The sequence below is a fragment of the Biomphalaria glabrata genome, chromosome 12, assembly GCF_947242115.1.
Source record: "Biomphalaria glabrata chromosome 12, xgBioGlab47.1, whole genome shotgun sequence".
NCBI lineage: Eukaryota > Metazoa > Mollusca > Gastropoda > Planorbidae > Biomphalaria > Biomphalaria glabrata.
In genome coordinates this window covers 35,154,250-35,175,468 of record NC_074722.1, presented here as the reverse complement: position 1 = coordinate 35,175,468, position 21,219 = coordinate 35,154,250, and the positions used below count along the sequence as shown (strand labels likewise).

At 35.6% G+C, this 21,219-nt stretch overlaps 1 protein-coding gene across 1 annotated transcript; it reads right to left on the bottom strand.

The window, feature by feature from the left end:
- Positions 1–8,547: 8,547 nt before the first annotated feature.
- On the bottom strand, positions 8,548–21,095 carry LOC106072645 (TLC domain-containing protein 2-like). The gene is made up of 5 exons (XM_056006392.1): positions 20,716–21,095; positions 17,677–17,759; positions 17,180–17,262; positions 16,890–17,061; positions 8,548–9,581 (listed from the first exon to the last, which is right to left on the bottom strand). Exons 1-5 carry the CDS (start codon positions 20,940–20,942, stop codon positions 9,370–9,372), a joined length of 777 nt encoding a protein of 258 aa, XP_055862367.1. The 5' UTR covers positions 20,943–21,095; the 3' UTR covers positions 8,548–9,369.
- Between the last annotated feature and the right edge of the window lie 124 nt (positions 21,096–21,219).

Below are 21,219 nucleotides of genomic sequence, written 5' to 3'. Positions count from 1 at the left end.
GCGATCTATAGGGCAGATGATTTAGAGGGTATCTGCTTCTATGGGCGAAGATTAAACAGTCTTGTGGTCAGCACTTCGACCAACCGCCCTTTTTTTTTACTTGTTCCCAACTGTTAGGTACCTATTAGAGTTGGGTGGAGTCAAAAGTGCCCTAAAATCCCGACATTCAAGTCACCGTCTTTATCGGGATTCGAACCCGAAACCCCTCGGTTCGGAAGCTAAGCGCTTTACCACTCAGCCACCATGCCCAAATCTGGAAGCAAATGTCTTCAGAAATCGACAACTGGAGAACCTATATAAAGACTAGGGGGGGGGGGGGCACACAACTGGGACCAAAAGGAAAGCTATAGGCGAAGACAGCTAAAAGAAAACGTCAATTAACCCATGATGGTTGTGATAAAATATGTAAAAGTATTAAATGTATGGTTTAATAAACGAAATTAAAATCCAGCTAATAAGGATCCGCCATGGCCTAGGAAGAGCAGATGTGCCTTAAGGCATTATGGGAGTTTATCCTCACTGACATATGTAAGGCTATAAAAGACAAAAACAACACATTGAAACCTGTGAATGAGAGTATGGATCATCTCATGGTTGATGAGATGAATGCCTAGGCATGAGCTGTGGTCGTCCACACATCAATTTACCCCCCCCCTTTTTTTTTCCACGCAGTGATTGTATCCAAAGGAACGGCAAGTGCCGGTACAAATTGGGGTCAGCGGCTGCCGATAGAGTTTGGGGTCAGCGGCTGCCGGTACAGTTTGGGGTCAGCGGCTGCCGGTACAGTTTGGGGTCAGCGGCTGCCGGTACAGTTTGGGGTCAGCGGCTGCCGGTACAGTTTGGGATCAGCGGCTGCCGATACAGTTTGGGGTCAGCGGCTGCCGGTACAGTTTGGGGTCAGCGGCTGCCGGTACAGTTTGGGATCAGCGGCTGCCGGTACAGTTTGGGGTCAGCGGCTGCCGGTACAGTTTGGGGTCAGCGGCTGCCGATACAGTTTGGGATCAGCGGCTGCCGGTACAGTTTGGGGTCAGCGGCTGCCGGTACAGTTTGGGGTCAGCGACTGCCGATACAGTTTGGGGTCAGCGGCTGCCGGTACAGTTTGGGGTCAGCGGCTGCCGGTACAGTTTGGGATCAGCGGCTGCCGATACAGTTTGGGGTCAGCGGCTGCCGGTACAGTTTGGGGTCAGCGGCTGCCGATACAGTTTGGGGTCAGCGGCTGCCGGTACAGTTTGGGGTCAGCGGCTGCCGGTACAGTTTGGGGTCAGCGGCTGCCGGTACAGTTTGGGATCAACGGCTGCCGGTACAGTTTGGGATCAACGGCTGCCGGTACAGTTTGGGGTCAGCGGCTGCCAGTACAGTTTGGGGTCAGCGGCTGCCGGTACAGTTTGGGGTCAGCGGCTGCCGGTACAGTTTGGGGTCAGCGGCTGCCGGTACAGTTTGGGGTCAGCGGCTGCCGGTACAGTTTGGGGTCAACGGCTGCCGGTACAGTTTGGGATCAACGGCTGCCGGTACAGTTTGGGGTCAGCGGCTGCCAGTACAGTTTGGGGTCAGCGGCTGCCGGTACAGTTTGGGGTCAGCGGCTGCCGGTACAGTTTGGGGTCAGCGGCTGCCAGTACAGTTTGGGGTCAGCGGCTGCCGGTACAGTTTGGGATCAACGGCTGCCGGTACAGTTTGGGGTCAGCGGCTGCCAGTACAGTTTGGGGTCAACGGCTGCCGGTACAGTTTGGGGTCAGCGGCTGCCGATACAGTTAGGGGTCAGCGGCTGCCGATACAGTTTGGGGTCAGCGGCTGTGTAATGCATCTCAATCCGGGATCATTACTTTAAGGTCGCTCTCCAAGTGACTCTATCTAGTGTATCAGTAAAAAGTTGAATATTATCAAGAGATTTAATTCAAGTTGGTATTAAATTGAAAGTCTACGTATATGTTTAGTTTGATGAAGTTTAAGAAAGAAGAAAGAAAAGAACAGATGTTTCTTTAGTTTGTTGTCAAGTTATTTATAGACATCTCCGGCAAGATGGTTCTGTTTGAACAGTATCAGAAGAAATAATATTAATTATAAGGCTTGTCTTCGAATCCGAAGATTAATGAGAAATGCAGTATTTCCCGTGGCTACGCAGCCCCCAGCTGTGACCTACATATTTTGCCACATCCAGCGCAAGCATAACCATTGTCATCAGGCAATAAAGAAACAGAAATTATCACACAAGGAACGACAACCAAACTGTAGCACAAAATATACTTTATTATCTCCTCTTGTATTATCATGGATGCTTCAAAAAAAATCACAGAGACCCGCTTGAGCAAGTTAGGTGGCAGAAATTGAAATGGAACAAAAAAGAATAGTTTTAATCTAACATATTATCCTTTGCATAAGCTAATTATAATATTATTCTATAATAATGCACTATGCATCAATATATAAATATATTTATATATGCATTTCAAAGAAAATATGCATCTTAATCAATTATAACTAAAAAAATAGCATGTCTAACAAATACAGTTCTTCATAGATAACAAAATCTTTCAAAGGGTAAAAAAAAAGTATATTAAACATGTAAGGCGCAGAATATTTTTTTTTAAGGCTAACAAAGTAGAGCGAAAAAAAAAATAGAGTTATATGTAAATTTCCCTTGAAGTTATTATACAGACAGAATTGTTATCTAAATGTCACGTTTTTCTGTTGAAATAGCTGATGTTCACAACAATTGTACATTTAGACATTAATCCAAGGATGCTTAGTTTTCACAATGTTTGTCTATTTTAGCACTGAATACATAATCCTGCTCGGCTAGATGGTATCAAATAGTTAACTAATCATTGTATCTGTGGTTATAAATAAAGACTCCATCAAGGTTTAGCTAGATCTGTCGTGAATATAAAACAAACTGAACAACTATGTTATATGTTCAGCACCTTGAACAGACTAAGCTCCCTTTCAGACCCTTCTATCTATGAGGCAGATGATGTAAAGCTCATCTGTTTCTAGGTCTGACGATTAATGAGGGTGCCATGTGGCCGGCAAAATGATTAACCTTTTTTTCCATACGCCTACTGTGAGATACCCTTTAACTGGCTCAGTGGCCCCTTAAAGCTAACAATCTTCACCAGGATCTGAACTTGAAACCCTTGAGTTCAGAAACTTCGCCACTTATTCACCACTCCCCACAGATACTAATAACAAAACTGTTCTAATGCGATTCCTTGTCTTTAATTTAATAGCGAAACCAACAAATTATAATCATCCTTTATTTAAACACCAATCTAATTTTAATCCATAAGTGCATTTTCTGTCACTAGCCAAGTCCGAGAACCAATCCTTGAACTCGGTACCTGTACACAAAAGTCAAGCTATCCCTATGAGTCAAAATACAATGACGATTGACTGCTTTCTGAAACCTATTTACACAATATTGTTGTGAAATATGTATGTCAGTTACAATGTTTGTATCCCTTGATAGGCAAACAAAAAGTATTTCTCTATCATTGCAATATAAATAGCCTAGGTGAAGATGAGGACCACAGTAAAATATGCTCAATATATACCTGCAGATATTTGGTAAAATAGATTATAGCCTAGAGTGCTTAAACACTGAGAGAATATAATTCAACACTAACTTGTACACAACAACCTTATAATATAATAACTCCCAGATAATGTTTCCCCTTCCAAACTTTAGTAAAGTATATTTAAGTATATTTTTTTTTTAATAGATAGACACTGGGAAACAAAATGGTACTAAGGATCAATTTTTTTCCATTATAAAATGTACATAGTAGTGTAACAGTATAATACTATCAAATATGACTTCATAAATAAAAAGACCATTACATGGGTTTGACTAAAAATAAATATATAAGTTACAGAAAAATGGTTAACATTTGTTTGCATAATTATACATTTACAGCTATCTGTTACTGGCTGAACAAAAAAAAAGTAATGCTAAATACAAAGTTATTAACAATATATTAGATACAAATATTTAACTGGTCAGGATGATAATTAAACAGCAACCAGGAATTTGAATGAGCCTGAATGTGTATTTCCGTAAAGTCCGCCAGGATTTGGTCAATATTCATAATATGAAGAAAATGTAAAGGGGGAAAGGTGTCACAGATTACAAAATGAGTGATTTGTGGAGTCAGTCAAAACATCAAACATTCAAAAGAAGCTATAAATAGCTCATTTCATGTACTGTAACAGCTAGGTGTCAGAAGGTCAGGTTAAAGGACAACAACTTTCATAAAGATAAAGTTGGACTTATTCACTAAAATAAACTTATAAAATAGCCCTTTGAAATAAAACTAAAAGTCAAGACCAACACTTCACATTGAGGTAAAAGATATTGGATCAAATTCATTGATCCCTGAATGATAGAACATGTATATGTGTTCAGAATGATTTGGACTTCAGTAGTAATGATTAGGAACCCTAGCTAAACCACTTGCCTATTTCAAGAACCTAATATCAATGGTTCGGAGAGTACCCTAAAATATTGCCCAACAAAGAGAGATAACTGAATAAAAAAAATCGAATAAAAAATCTTAAGATTGAGGTTAGTAACATTTTTAGGGTTAGTTAGCCTTATTTTGAAGGATTGTGCTAAGTTTAGTTACAATTTGTTATGGTGGATTAAGCTAAGTTTAATTAAAGAATATCTATTGGAGTAAGATTAGATTTAGAGTTTAAGATTCACAGGTGAGTTTGGTTAAACTAGTATGTTACCATTTGAGTTTGAGACTTAAGTATTTTTTAATAAAGCTAACTTTGATATAAATAAATTATCCAATCATCTTATACATTACAGATGTTACTTCAAAAAAAGAAAGAAGATAATTACATCCGAAGCATTTCATGCATCAATCCAGTTATGCATGTTAATCAAGACTTAAGCTCTGCTAAGTCGTTGGTTTTCCTGGCTGATTCCAATGACTTGGTGTTATTATATATAGCATTTATATTTTGATATTTTAAATTCTGATTAAATTCTGAAGAGGTCAAACATTTTTTTTTGCTATTTAGACCTAGTTAGTAACTGTTGTGTTTTCTGAATTTCTTCCTCATTAAACATACTGTAAATGTTTGTTTTACATGTTTCGGATGTTCCTTCAGAATTGAAGATAATTTACTTCCTGGTCCAAACGGGACGGCGGGGGATGGCAGCGGGCAGGGTATGAACCTGGGCCAGTCGACAAATACAAACAGTCCAACGCGCATACTGCACAGCCAGGCAGCCACCCCCCCCCCCCCCCCAATCCTTATTCAAATATTCAAATATACATTAACACTAAAATGTTATAATGTTATAAATCCAAGCTGATTACAATTTTTAAAAAAATCAAATTTCAAGAACAATACAATACACTAAAATATATATGATTGTAGCTGAATAAACTACTGGTTAAGGCATCACAAACCAATTAAACTTGAGTATTGAAGGGTAAATAGTATCAAAGTGAAACTCATCTCGCGTTCTTTAAATACAATAATCCTGATGTCGAGATAAAACATTTGTAAATCGGTTTTATAATTGGAAGAAGAGGAATTGATTTTTGGAATTTTATTATTGAAACAATTTTTTTTTTCAAAACTTAGGGGTGGTGGTGGTGGGAAGAATAAAAATAGCATGAAAAAAATCCCAACAGTCTAGCATTTATAGTTGCTAAGAAATATAGAAAAAAATAGAGTATATTAGACAGCACCAATTGAAAAATTAAAAGGTTTTTATATCATTAACTTACATATGTGATGTAGGAAAAAAGGAAAACTAGTGGAAAAAAGAATAAAAATTCAATTGTACATTAACAAAAATTATGCCAATTAAAATATACAGTAGAACATCAATATAAATTAACTATTTCTCTCCTAATTAACAATACCATCATTGATTTGACCCCATTAAATTAAATTAATGTTTGGTTTTATAAACTTTAATTTGTGTTATATAAAAAGAGGACGCATTTTATGCTTTTATTTTTTGCATATCATGGTCTAAATCGAAAAGAAAAATGTATTGTTGGATAGGCGTTACAGGTATTTCAGATGACCTATTTAAAATTATTCTTAAGACAAATATAAGAAATGTGGATGCCATGTTGGCATATTTGCCTTATGTCTGGACTGAGCCAGCAAGGTGAATGAGTGGTAAGCACTTTCCAAAATGGAGGGGTCTCAGTGAAGACTGGAATTTTTAATTTCAGGATTTTTAGGGTGCCCTTGAGTCCAACCAATTCTAAAGGGTACCTGACATCAGTTAGGGAAAAAGAAAGGGCAGTTGAACATTGTGCTGGAAACATGACATCATTATAAACAGTGGATCAGAATTACAGATCTTTTACTATCCCACCAATAATGCTAACAAACAATTATTGGTATTCATTCAATTTACATTAAAAATGTGGTACACTGTCCACCTTGGCATTATCTTACGATGACATTCATCAGTTATTAATTTGTGGCAAAATATGTAGGTCACAGCTGGGGCTGCGCAGCCACTGGAAATATTGCATTTCTCACTAATCTTTGGACTTGACAAGCCTTATTATTATCTAAGTAAATACAGTCATCTAAAGTTTGTTGTTTTTTTTTCAAACAAAAACATCTCTTCACCATTTCAAATATATTTTGGGCTAATAACCCTTTGTTTTTTTTTTATAAATTGAAAAAAGAATCTGGCTGTGTCCCTGAGAGCATTTGTTATATTAGTGTTCTACTGTATTTAAACCAAATGATATAATTATATATTAAATGAAAAGTATATTAAAAATACAATGTGCGATGTTTACTATATCATGTGTAAAAACATACAGATAATTCAGTTACATGAGGAATATACAGCTTTGCTGTTCTTGCATACAAATTCAAAAATAAAAAGTTAGCACAAAAAAAAATAAATTTAAAAAGTTTACATTATTCACAAATTTAAGTTTATAACATTTATAACAAAGGTAGCTTATCCAACAAACTCTTTCCACGTCCTCTTCACAAAATAAACATGAACAGATCTTTACAAAAAATAAATTCAACATTGTCACTCAAAATTTATAAGTATTTCTTTTAAATGTGTGTCTAGAACCTTTTTTAAAAATAGATATTATTTTATTTTGTAAACCTCAGAGAATATATATAACAAAGCACTTATTATTTTTTGCAAACAGATCTTTACAAATAATAACTTCAACATAGTCACAATGTCTTAGAATTGAATTTAGATTTTTATAGTTCACAATGCCTTAGGAAATGTTTTTAAATTTCAAATAATATAAATATTCACTTCACATTATGTATTTGCAAGCTGAAGTTGCTGACACAGGCATCCTTCAGACAATCGTAATGGCTAGCTACTAAAATGTGATGAGACATTACCCCTTCTTACAGCTCTATTTGACTGTAACTCTGACCAACAAAGGAATAGTTGTAAAATGTAAAATGTTTTACATGTTTCGGATGTTCCTTCAGAGTTGAAGATAATTTACTTCCTAGTCCAAACCTCCAGCAGGACAATGGGGGATGGCAATGTAGTGGTCCGAACGACAGAGCGGTCAGTGCCCATACCGCACAACCAGGCAGCCATAAGTTTTTGTAGTCCCAAAGACCAACAATTCCTTTCTTACAAATTATCAAAATAAATCAAATAAGAGTTTTACATCCTTTAGATCTAGGACTTCTTTAGATGTTGGTTAAAAATATTTTTCACAAAGCTGATAATTGATATAAAGTTTCACTGACATGCATAATATCGCTAAAGTAGATGAGTATGATGAAGGTTTAAGCTCATTGTCAATGTATAAGTATCTATAAGGTTAAGGAAAACTGAGAAAATGAAAATCGGAAAGCAGTTTTATTCTTGTTTTTATGATTAACTTACCATTTAAAGCAGAAACAAAAATGTAATATTTTCATTTGGCATGAAACACGACAGATAATTTCAATCAAATTTTAAATGACAGGAGCAGATAATTCACATTCAATTTATAAATGACAGGATCAGATAATTTCACATTCAATTTATAAATGACAGGATCAGATAATTTCACATTCAATTAATAAATGACAGGAGCAGATAATTTCACATTTCAATTTATAAATGACAGGAGCAGATAATTTCACATTTAATTTATAAATGACAGGAGCAGACAATTTCACATTTAATTTATAAATGACAGGAGCAGACAATTTCACATTTCAATTTACAAATTCCAGGAGCAGATAATTTCACATTCTTTTTGTAAGTAGAATGTTAGGAATGTTTAACAGAAAAAAAAAATTACCAGACGAAATTAATTCATTCACTTAAAGAAATGTGCCTTTATCTAATAATGGACTGTTTGGTAAGTACTGAAATACTGGTTTCTGTTTAAAAGTAAATAATGGCATTCACAATTTATAACTATCACTTATTACTTAATTTATGTTTAAACGAAAAGTTGCTGCTGGTTAATATATCATTTGTAAGATTAATAGAGCAATACTTATAAAATGATGTGGATCAAATTATCTTAGTTAATTTTAACATTTATAATTTAAAAAAAAATGATTTGAGAACTTAAGAAAACAATTACACTTTTAAAAGAAATAAATGATTCATCAGATGTACTGGAAAGGATTCTTATTTTAAGCCACATGGGTGATAGATTTGATTGTGAAGCAGATTCTGTACTGTCAGTCCAGACTGGCCAGCTAGTGTAAATTTTACAAGACACTGTATAATTGTGAGTGCACATCATAGCATAGTGTGTTATAAACATCAAGTTTTCAACCCAAGCAGTGAATAGAATATTACATTATACATGGCTACAGCCACTTCAATGACACAGATTTAGCTTTGAAAAATTACACTTATGACTTTTTATTAAAACTATGTCACAAAATGCTTAAAGTGTTTGTATGGATCTCTTTTTAGTTTCATAAAAAAATGTCCTTTTCAGTTCTGTTAAGACAAAGTCTACTTTCTGCAAAACATTAACTTTGCAGTTGTAGCAATGAGGGATATTTTAAAAGAATAATAACACCCAAGAAAAGTGAGAGCAAAAACTTTTCTCTATAATCTTGTTTTTGTTTTTTAAAAAAGTTAAAACATTGGGTACATTACTTTCTTTATGACGAGTCTAGAGTGACTTTACAGAACCATAAAATGCTAGAAACCAACATTTTCAGAGAATGATTTTTTGTAAAGTACATTATTAACAAACAAAAAAAAAATAAAAAAATAGTCCATCAAAAATCATATATAATTGGCAAAGTTGCTGCAAAATAAGAATAAATTCATATTAAACATTGCATAAAAAATCACTACAAAAATTTGATTATAATTATACAGAATATATATATATATATACATACACCTGGATCAAGTTAAATGTCCTCCTACGAAGTCTTCTTCACATCACTTTCATTTCCCTTTAAGGCGATGAAATCAGAGCGGAGGAGTCTGTAGAAGAGAATAATATTCATAGCCACCATCACCGCCAATCCCACGCTGCCCAGGGTGTAAAATAGCAAAGGCACTGAGTCTTTGTTGATGACCAGCCATCTTGTCATCCAGGCCAAAAGCAGGATACGAAAAACTATAAATGTTCCTGCAATGTTTAAAGACAATATCATGAAACTAAAAACAATCTAATAAGTACATGCAGGCTTAAAGACAGTATCATTGAAACTACAAGCATACTAATTAGTACATGCAGGCTTAAAGACAGTATCATTGGACTCAGGGAACCCTAAAAATCCAGAAGCTCAAAAATCCCTATCTTCACCGAGATTCAAATCCAGGACCCCTCAGTTTAGAAGCTAAATGCTTTACCACTCAGCCACCATGCCATACTACATCTAGGAAAGCAATGCAAAAATAAATTGTTTTTAAATATGGAAGGGACATAGCGAGCTAGATTAAAACGATAAATTATATAAAATATAAAAAAGAAAAGTGGCTGTTTTCTTCATGTCTTTTAAAATTATTTTGTTAGATATTTTTTTGGTTCATCTAAGTATCAATGAAAAGTACAGCGATAATTTACAAACAGTAATAAGTGGCAGGAAGAAAGGTTAATGTAGCAAGGAATCTCCATTTTTATCTTTCGATTGAAGTACTGTAGGGTTTCATATCTAGAATTTCCCCACAGTAAAGTTTCATATCTAGAATTCCCCCCACAGTAAAGTTTCATATCTAGAATTCCCAACAGTAAAGTTTCATATCTAGAATTCCCCCACAGTAAAGTTTCATATCTAGAATTCCCCCACAGTAAAATTTCATATCTAGAATTCCCCCCACTGTAAAGTTTCATATCTAGAATTCCCCCCCCCCCAACAGTAAAGTTTCATATCTAGAATTCCCCCCCCCCCCCAACAGTAAAGTTTCATATCTAGAATTCCCCCACAGTAAAGTTTCATATCTAGAATTCCCCCACAGTAAAGTTTCATATCTAGAATTCCCCCACAGTAAAGTTCCATATCTAGAATTCCCCCACTGTAAAGTTTCATATCTAGAATTCCCCCACAGTAGAGTGTCTAAAAAGAATTCATCCAAAGGATCTTGAGACCCTTGACCAAAAAAACCATTTCCCCTGTACACCAGTAATGAGAGATTTGCTCTCACTGACCCCTCTGAGTAAAGTCCCCTAACAGCTAGATGATTATTTACAAACATCTCTTAAGCCACACTCAGTGCCCCCTGCAGTGGCGAGGCTGGAGCCTGTACCTCACAAAAAAGTTCTTTGTACTCCTACAATGTATCCGCCCTACTTTGTGAGAGGACCTCACCACAGACAACAAAATGTGGAATGGCATGGCGGAGAGGACAAAGGTTGGCCCTTTTTTCTTCCTCACAACATTCAATGTACTCATTACAATGGATGCTTACAAGAGGGTTATGGTTCCTTTTTCCAGTTTGTTAACTCATTTCCCCTTATGGACAGTAAAGGATTATCCTAGAGGACTCTCCAGATTTGATATGTTATAGATTATTTGGACATGATAGGGCCAGCACAACTTTCTGGAGTGTTTGTGTGTGTGTGCTTGTTTCAAGGGTTAGTAGCACTTTTCCATGACAAAATTTTAGGAGTTTTTAGGAGGTTTTTTAAGGATGAAATGTATGATGTATATATGATGTAAAAATAAATAATATGTGTGTGTGTGTGTGCGTGTATGCCCCGCCTATTTGTGTGATAGATTGTAAAACATACACAAAACTATGCATTTATCAAATAAATTACCAAATAAATTATTGTTACTTGATTTTGGAAATAATAAATATTTTGTCAATATCCCACCCAGAACAGAAAAAATGTCATCAGCTGTGGTATGTTGACAGAAAAAGTAATGAAAGTTATCTTTTAATCAAGTAACAACTTGACTGGCATCCCAAAACCTCAAACAAAAATTTTTTTCAAAGCTTTATTAAAGAACATTACAAATGGTTGCTATTCCATTTCTTTAAAATAAGAAACATTCTTATAGATGCCTTCATAATGTGTATTCTCAGAGGTGAAAATGTACATTTTTAGTTCCTATGTGTATCTTATAGATACTCGAGTCATGGTGGGCATTTGAGGTAATGTTTTTTTCTTTTATAAACTGTGCTTAAATCCTCCTCATAGACAGAGCCTGTAATATATTGCTAACTAAATAATGGCTTTTGGATAGGGAGGGGGGATTAAACCTATTAGCACAGTTTCTTTTTCAACTATGTTGTTTCCCTGGTTTTTATGCCCAAAATAACTTTTATGAACTTTTCACAGCTGTGTGCGAAACATTTTCATTAAATCTAGTGATGGGAACAAAACTAAATTTTAAAAGTTAAACTAAAACAAAGTTTCAACTACAATAAAGTAGGTTGTTAAAATCGGCTGGACACACAGCCTAATTACTTATGGGCAGGGAGGGTGTGTAACTATTTTAGTGGAAAGTTAGAACTACGTACATTCTTGACTTACTAGACCAATGTGTCATTTTCTTGTCTGACCACTTAGCATACAACATATATGGCTCCTTTTGTCTCGAAAGGCAATGGATGCGCCCAAATGAGTCACTGGTTTTGGCTTAATCTTGAGAAGGGTCAGAATCTGGTGTGGCTAATCAAGCCAATTCTAGAACGGCAGACTTTGCCACAATTCGTACATGATTTAGGGCTAGCGGACAGGGCAGCTTTCTTTTTTTCCCTCTTGATTAAGGCCGCTTCAATTCTTTTGTTCTCAGCAAGGGTTGTCCCAGCACGCACAGTCTGTCTCCATGCACTCCTGTCTTTGGCTATGTTTTCCCACATACTTTCGCTGATGCCTGAGGCTCTCATGTCTCGCTTGCAGACATCTCTATATGTTAGTCTTGGGCGGCCCTTGGGTCTAACTCCTTCCACATGCTCAGCATATAAGATATCTTTCGGGATTCTACCATCTGACATGCGGGTGACATGTCCGAGCCAGCGTAATCTTCTTTGTGTCAGGAGAGCATACATGCTGTTCATATTGGCCAGTCTCAAAACTTCCTGATTGGAGACATGGTCCCTCCAAGAGATGCCCATTATGCATCTCAGGCAGCGCAAGTGGAAACTATTCAATTTGTGCTCTTGGTACATGTATGTTGACCAGCTTTCACTGCCATAAAGGAGAGTGCTCACAACACAGGCATTGTAGACTAGGATTTTGGTCGCTGTGGTCAATTTACCATTTTCCCAGACGCGCTTGGAGAGTTTTGCCAATGCTATGGTAGCTTTTCCTATCCTTTTTGTCAGTTCGATGTCTAAGTCTAGGTTACTGACAATTGTTGAACCCAAGTAGGTAAATTCCTGCACCACTGAAAGGGTGTGGTTCCCAATTTGTATTATAGGTATTTCTGCGACGTCTTGTGCCAGGATTTCGGTCTTGGAGAGACTTATAGTAAGGCTAAACTCTTGACAAGCAGCTGCTAAGGCGTTCACTAGCTTCTGTAGACCTCCTTGTGAGTGAGATATGAGTGCCGCGTCATCAGCAAACAGCAGCACCCTTATCAAGATACGACGCCTTTTCGTTTTGGCTTTAAGACGTGCCAGGTTAAAGAGCCTTCCATCGGATCTGCTATGGATATATATTCCGTCTTCCAGGGATTTAAAAGCACTGGTTAGTACGACTGAGAAGAAGATGCCAAATAGTGTAGGGGCCAGTACACATCCTTGTTTTACACCGCTCTTAATGGAGAATGGCCTGGAGGAAGAACTTTCAAACTGAACGGTGCCCTGCATATTTTCGTGAAAAGCTGACACTAGTTTTCTTAACTTATTTGGGCAGCTGATTCTCTCTAGTACAGCAAACAGACTGCTTCTGCTAACAAGGTCAAAGGCCTTGGTCAAATCAATAAATGCTATGAAGAGGGGCTGCTTTTGTTTTCTGCTCTTCTCCTGTAGCTGCCGCAGAGAGAAAATCATATCTGTTGTAGATCTACCTGCCCTAAAGCAGGTTACAGATCCTGGCAGATCGTGTTTATCCAGAGTTGCAGTGTGGCATACAACAAACACTATTGCATAACATGCAAGGAAAAAAAAACTCAGTTGGTCTTGTCATCATCGACTACACACTACAGTACACTAAGCCTACATGTGTACATCTATTTGACCAGGTTGTTAAAATCAGTTGGACAGATAGTCTATTTACTTTTTGGGCAGGGATGTGGATTAATTTAATTTTTCTGTAGTTGGTTATCCTAATGCTCTTATCTACATAGCCTAACTTAGGATTTAGACCTGCATCTCTATGACTGGTCTCTAAGACTCTTATAAAGACTATTATCTATTATATCTAAAATTTAAGTTATAAAAAGGGTATACTTGATGTTCCTGCAATTAATAAATTATTGTTTACTGCAAATGAATTGATTAAAATCAATAAGAATAATAAAAACGTGCTTATCAGATTCCCACTATAAACAAACAGAAATTAAACAACACCAAATGACTTTAAACAATTCTGAACAACACCAAATGACTTTAAACAATTCTGAACAACACCATTCATAATAGTGCATAGAAACTTTTGGTAAAAAACAACATTTATAATGCTGTGACTTTCAAGTGGTGATATTGACTCCATAACTTCTCCCAGCATCTTACTTTACCAATCCCTCTTCAAATGCAGACTGCGACTAAATAGTTGTTAATTGCATTTTTTAAAATAATCAACGCTGTTGATATCATGTACATGATCAGAAAACAGGGATGTGCATTTCAACCGCTACCACATGTTGAAAAGTTTTACACATTTTAATTGAACTTTTTAGTTTGTCTTCACTGAATCTACCTTTAATCTAGACTCTAAGTCACTAAAATTTGCAGGCTTTTCACAGCTGTATGTGAATTATCTTTACTAAATTCTAATGATTTAGCATAAATCTAGAATCTAGCGTATTTCTATAGTAATCTAGACATTAGATGTATTAAGATCATTAAATTGACTAAAATTCATGGAGTTTTCAGGTTAGGTGTGAGTTATCTTCACTAGATCTAACTTAGATCTAAATCTAGAGCAATACAATTTCTAGCTTGATGATCTACGGATTTCCATGCGAAGTCACTCTTACTGTTTTGTTACAACAAGAAGATTTTAGGTGAGGGAGGGCCCAGAGAGGTGTAGCCTACACATGAGGCTGGTAATAGCTCTAATTATAGACAATAGTCACTACAGACTAGATCTAGTGCATCATAACAACGAAAGGAAACAAACATACGCTGCCTTCAGAAAAAAAATTTCAACCATGAGGTCGCATTTTACAAGTGGGTGAAAGCAGCCCGTAACGTCATGCGATCAGAATGCCTAGTTATGATGTTGTTCCCCCCCCCCCCACACACACTTTTTAAGCAAGAAATAAGCAAATTATATTTTAAAAAATATTGGGTACAATTTTTAGGAGATAGGACAAAATTTTAGGAGAATTCTGGAGATTTTTAGGTGAATTTTAGGATACTTTTCATTTTTAGGAGCGCTACAAAACATGTGTTTCCTATGTAACAGTGATAAGAGTTTAAGTGATTAATTGGTGTCTGTGCAGTGTAGAAAGATGAAATATGAGCTGATCTGTCAGAATTTAAGTAAAGAATGGAAGACAATATAGAGACATGCAGGGGTGCCACCCATGAGACCAAGTAAACCCTGAAACCAGAATTTCCAAATTTTACAAACCCTGAAATCATAAACCCCAAACTTTACCAACCCTGAAACGTACCGCATATACAATTTAAGCACCAAGATTTTACGAAAGAAGAACAGTATTAAATTACTACCTAGATCTGTATCATAATATGCCCCCCCCCCCCCATGTTTTAAATATGTAATTAGTAAGCCTATCATTATAATAAATAGAGTTTGTGTGTATTTATTGATAAAGCTTGTAATACAAGTTAAGAGGATTTAGTACAATTTTATATTAACAATGTTTGTAACCCCCCCCCCCCCCCGCAACACACAGTTATTTTAAATGATGTTTCTCTCTTAACATTTTTTCCCTCATTATTCTTTTGAAGCAGCCTTCGTTAATCAACATTGATAAAACTGATTCCATCAATGTACACGCATGGACCTGTAAATCTATTGCAACAAGATAAAATTGATTTTGAGATTTAGTACAGATCTACTCCAAAATGAACATTAAGATTTAGTTTCTAATATTTAAATGTAGACCTAGATGGCTAGAATGTGCTGGACTGCCTATACATAATTATAATTTATTTGTATAAAAAAAAAACTATAAATCTATTGACCAATCGATCTATTTTTTCTAGCCTTCAGGCGAATGCAAACTTACTAATTTAATTCTTCAATCATTGATTCTAGTTCTGATCTAAAAACCATATAAATATCCTAAATCTAGATCCTACTTCTATAATACTCTAGACATAGGCTAAGGCTCTATGTCTATATGGAACCTATACAAATTTTAAAATATAAAACACGGGAAAAAAAATAAATTTTCTCACTCGTGAATTTTTTTTTTCTTCTATTTCTAGATCTAGGACTAGCCGCTAGGTACGCGAGTAGATCTAGACTATTCTAGACTATATCTATACTAAATACAAGACTTTACAGTCTAGATCAGATCTAGATTGATCATAGAAATAGATCTAGACTCTAAATCGAGCCGATTCGAGGCGCGTTCCGTAGATCTAGAAATTCTCTATAGATCTAGAATGTTTACACTTTTTTTTGTCACTTAAAAAAAAAAATACTGTACCGGTAAATAAAGCTTAGTGCGCATGCAAAGTGAAAGTCTCGCGAATAGCGAGATATGAGACTGGTCGATTTTGTTTAAAAATGGCGGCTCGCGCGATCGGAACTAACAAACTAAAATTAACGGGGGAAAATGACCAGAAATTTCGAAAAAATCTAAATCAACTAAAACCCTGGATTTTTACAAAATTGTAGAAGGCAAACCCGGAGGGGGGGGGAAAATCGGACCCATCAAAACCCGGATTTCCGGGTTATTCCGGAAAAGTGGCACCCCTGGAGACATGAAAGAATTAAGAAGTGTTTCTGTTGTGTGTTAGATTTTTAAAAAATATCAGTTTAAATCATTACTATTAGATCCATATCTCATTTCATTCTTGGAATATTTTAGTAAAAATTATATTGAGTTTGTGTCCAAAAGAGAAGTTTATTCAAGTTATTTATCTATTTCAGTACTTTCGTTTCACAAGCAGCAACTTTATGCTAAGTGGCAGTAAAGAAATGTTTCCATTTTGTATTGTTTGGTTTCTAGCTGCAATGAACTCAGTAAATTTGACTTTCACGTACAACTTAATTGAGAAAGGTATTTTTTTGTATTGTATTTTGGGTTTTCGGCACATCAGCACAATTTAGGCCATGTCATGCACGTAATCCCTCAGGGGTTATTCTCCCTTCGTATCACAAGAGCTAAATTGGCAGACTTACCCAAGTTGACAAAACTATTTACACGAGACCAAGAGTTCAATTTACTGACTCCACATATCTGTAAAAGCTGCCGCAGGTGAAGAAAGATGCTGTTGATCTCCACCAACAGGGCCACGACAGCGTAGCCCACATAGTGTCGAGTTCCCACTGCCACCATGAAGCATGTAATAATCTGTAATCGATCAAGTTTATTATTTATATACTTAATACTACTTTTCTCTTCATCCGTATAACATTAAACATGAAAAGAAAAATGACAAGTTCTCTTGAGAATAGATTACAATACTTACAACAAAATGATGGCCTATCAGTTCGAGTGACTGGCGTGATCGTCTGCTCATGTAAAGATCAAGTAAATCATACAGAAAGTAGCCTGTAAATATATACATATATATATATATATATATATATAGGGGTGTTACGGCCGTAGCACATGGTGTGAATGATGAATGGTGCGATATTGGGTATTAATTGGAAGGGAGGTTAAAAAAGAGGATGCTGGAATATGTCGACATGAAGAGAGTTGAAAATATTATGTTAACATCATTTGTAATAATATTACAGTATTTCTTAATTAGAACCTGATTCGAGAGTGTCTGCTTATTTTTTAAGAGTCTTGTGTTGTAACAGTAGCATTTGAAATGTTTTATTTTAAAGATATTTTTTTTTTAATTAAAGAAGAAAAAAGGTCTGTATATTACTAGAATGAAACAAAGATTCATATCAATATAATTAATGCTGATGTTTAAACCTTGTAAGTCAATGAAAAAAACTAAGAGTTACTTACCCACAGAAAAAGCTATAAGAGTATGTGATAGAGTGGTGTATGTTGTGATCAGATCTTCAGCCATATCTGGTCTTTCAAAAAAACTGAAACAAAAACAAAGTACACTTGACAAGCAAAATATGACATATCTTTAAAATACTGAGCGCCATTTAATAAGCTGACCAATTTTTAGGATCTTTTAAATGAAGGAATGTGAATTGTTTATCGTTATGAATCAAATTTCCTCTAGGCTTAATATTTGTTTAAGAAGATGCTCACATAAGAATATTGTGCATTTTATTTTGAATTGAAAATTGTTTTGTTTTACATCGATTGGATGTTATTTCAGAATTAGAGATTATTACATCTTGGCCCAAACCTCCCACAGGAGTGCAGGGGATGGAAGTGTGCAGAGTTCTAACTCAAGAACACCTGATGACAGTCTAAAGCGCGTACTACATGACCAGCCAGCCATTCACTACCAAATACAAATGTTAGTCATAGTGTCAAATAGTGAGCAGTTATTAATACTAGTAACTGACATAAACAAAAAATCATACACTTGCTACATTACGATATTACAGTATTGTCTATAAGCATGAAGATTAAGAAATTGTGCATTAGTTTATGTGATTATGCAGACCCAATAGTGACCTGCATATTTAGTTTTATCTACTGCTTGGTTGTGTGATATGTGCTCTGAACTGTCGTATTGATGCTCCTGGGTTCAAACTCTGCATGAGGTTTGGGTTAGAATGTAACTCCATTAATTGCAAGAAGTTATGGTTCAGTTTTTTAAATTACCTGAATAGCACAATAGCTGAATAGGTGGGGAACTAAAGACATAGATACATGTGATGTATAATGTATAATGCTGCAAATTATAAAATAATACAAACATAGACGAGCTAGACTTAAGACTAGATCTAGAATTTTTAAACTAGATCTAAATATATGGCTGCCTGGTTGTGTGGTTTGAGCGCTGGACTGTTGTTCGGATTTATCGATGGTCCCGGAATCAAACCCTGCCTGCTCCCATCCCATGTCATCCAGCGGGAGGTTTGGACTTGGAAGTAAATTATCTTCAACTCTGAAGGAACATCCAAAACATAACATTTTACAAACATTTAGTATTTTAGATCAGGGGTGGGCAAATTACGGCCCGCGGGCCACATGCGGCCCGCCGGAGTGTTTTATGCGGCCCGCCGAAGTCAGGTGTGCCCACAGTATATACTTATAAAAATGCAAATATATTAAAAATAATATAAATATAAATTACTGAAACTGTCATTATAAAAATTTTCAAGCAAACGAAGACTATGCTTTTTAGCTATAACATCAATAGTTCAATACACTCAATTCTAGACACAATCTCTGATCAGTTTTATTCAATGCTATGAAGAACTATATTGAATGTTGGGTATACTGGAAAGAAGATGGCAAGGGTGACAACTGGTGGAGCTCGATCTTTGACTGAGTAAAATGGAGGGGTTTTTTAATACCTCAACCATAAACTTTAAACAGGAAAGTTTGCACAAAGCTTCATAAAATTTCAACTTTATGATAGCAAAAGGTAAACAGAAATCAAACAAAGAGTGTATTAACCATAGGTAGTTCCGATTATGAACAAAATAATTCAATATTTCCTCTATCTTATCATGGGCAAGGTAAACGAGAAGACTATAAAATCTGAAGGAAGAAATTGTTATGTTACTTGAAGGACATTGTGACTCTCTTACCAATATTTCTAACAAAGAGTGGAAGACAGATTTCAGGTTTCATAATTGCCATTGCAATGAGTTTTTTGCATATGAAATGTAAATGGATGTTAAATCTTTTCAAACAAGGCCTTCCCATTTCTACAAGCAAGCAAAAGAAAACAGGCTTTGTCATTTTCCTTTGCTGAAAGGTGAAATTATTTCTAGTGAAATGATTAAAAGTACACTTATTAAATTTAGATTCCTTAATTTTGCAATTTATATAAGCAAATTTTAAGACGTCAAGAACCGGTTTTCAATACCATTAGCTCACCATTTAGCGCAGAAGCTGATTTAGCTCCAGAGGACATAACTCAGAGCAAAGAGAAGCTCCAGTCAGTACTTCCACAGGAGTCTTATGGGTGCCAGAAGCTGTAATTCTACACTTTAAAAAATGTGCTACTGTTCACACTATTTGTGTACACATACATCTGTTCTACTTCTTCTTTGTTCTCATTTTACATGTTGGAGGGTTCAGATCAGTAATCCTATATCTGAGATGAACCGCGCAATAGTTTCCAGATCAGGCAGTTCTCCAAATAGCTTTGGTTCTATAGGAGGGATTTGGGGCCAGAGTCCTATTCGGGTCTCTGATTTAGTATGCACCATTGAAGGACATGGTCAGCATTCTCTGGTAATGCTCCAAAAGGGCAAGTTTCACTCGACCCGACATTTAACTTCCGGAACATATGTTGTCTCATCCAGTGAACAAGCATTATATTTTGGGTGGGGGAAACTAAACAAGTATAATTACTGGTCGATTTTGACTGACTATAATTTGACAGCAGTCACAAGGGTAACAACTAGTAAGCTAGTTCCACAGTTCCGGAACATTATGCACGAGTGTAAAAAGTAAAATACTGCACATTAAGTACAACTGTATATTAGTGGGGTTATTGTAATATAAAAAGACAACAGCAATTAAAAAAAATTATTAATTGATTAAAAAAATTGCTAACTCTTCTTGTATTTCCTTAACTTTGAGTGTGGTAAAAAAGAAACGTGAATATAATACAGTGTAACTATGAATTAAAAGTTAGCTAGAGTATCTTTCTAAGTTGGATATACATATGCGGCCCTCCATTCCCAAATTTAAAGAAATGCGGCCCTTGATCCAAAAAGGTTGCCCACCCCTGTTTTAGATGATCTTTTCTCATTTCTGTTTCGAATGAAATAAGAATATTAAAGTTTAATTTTAAATAGTTTATAATATTGTTTAAAATTAAAAAGAGTTTAAAAAGAGTGTACTAGTAGACAGTAGTTACTGAGTAGTAGATCTATAGACAATAGACTAGAATCTTACCACAAAACTGACCAGATGCTGCTAATTAATGAATGAATGAAAGAGACTGAAATGTTTTTCCACTTCCATTTTGATTTTTCTGCCACAGAACTGATTTGTAGATATTGTGCCAGTAGAGAAACACAGTAGAATAGAAATGTGGATAATAACACAACTAAGTAGCCACGATTTGGCTCATTTATATCTCGCCAAATTTCACTGTTCTTGTGCTCCATCTGGGTTTCCATTTAGTGATCCAAATCTAGAATTTATAAATCTAAAAGCTCTATATAGATCTTTGGAATGATTAAAACACTGAATTAAAAGAAGACGTAGGCTTTAGGCAGGAAATGGCCAGATATAATAGATCTAGTTATTTTTGTTGATGGTTACATAAAAGTTAACTGAGGTTAAAGTTCATATCTATTGGTTTGACAGTTGTGCTTCTGCGATAGACAATGATTGAATCAGTACTAGGTTATTTTAAAGAAAACGATAGATATTTATCAAATCTTGATTTCATCT

What these genes read in the sequence shown, in the direction of transcription:
- LOC106072645 (XM_056006392.1), bottom strand. Translation starts at nt 20,942, where the DNA reads ATGGAAACCCAGATGGAGCACAAGAACAGTGAAATTTGGCGAGATATA. An exon ending in AGCATCTGGTCAGTTTTGTG is followed by an intron (nt 17,760 to 20,715) that starts GTAAGATTCTAG and finishes TTTTTGTTTCAG; the next exon opens with TTTTTTTGAAAGACCAGATA. An exon ending in TCTTATAGCTTTTTCTGTGG is followed by an intron (nt 17,263 to 17,676) that starts GTAAGTAACTCT and finishes ATATATTTACAG; the next exon opens with GCTACTTTCTGTATGATTTA.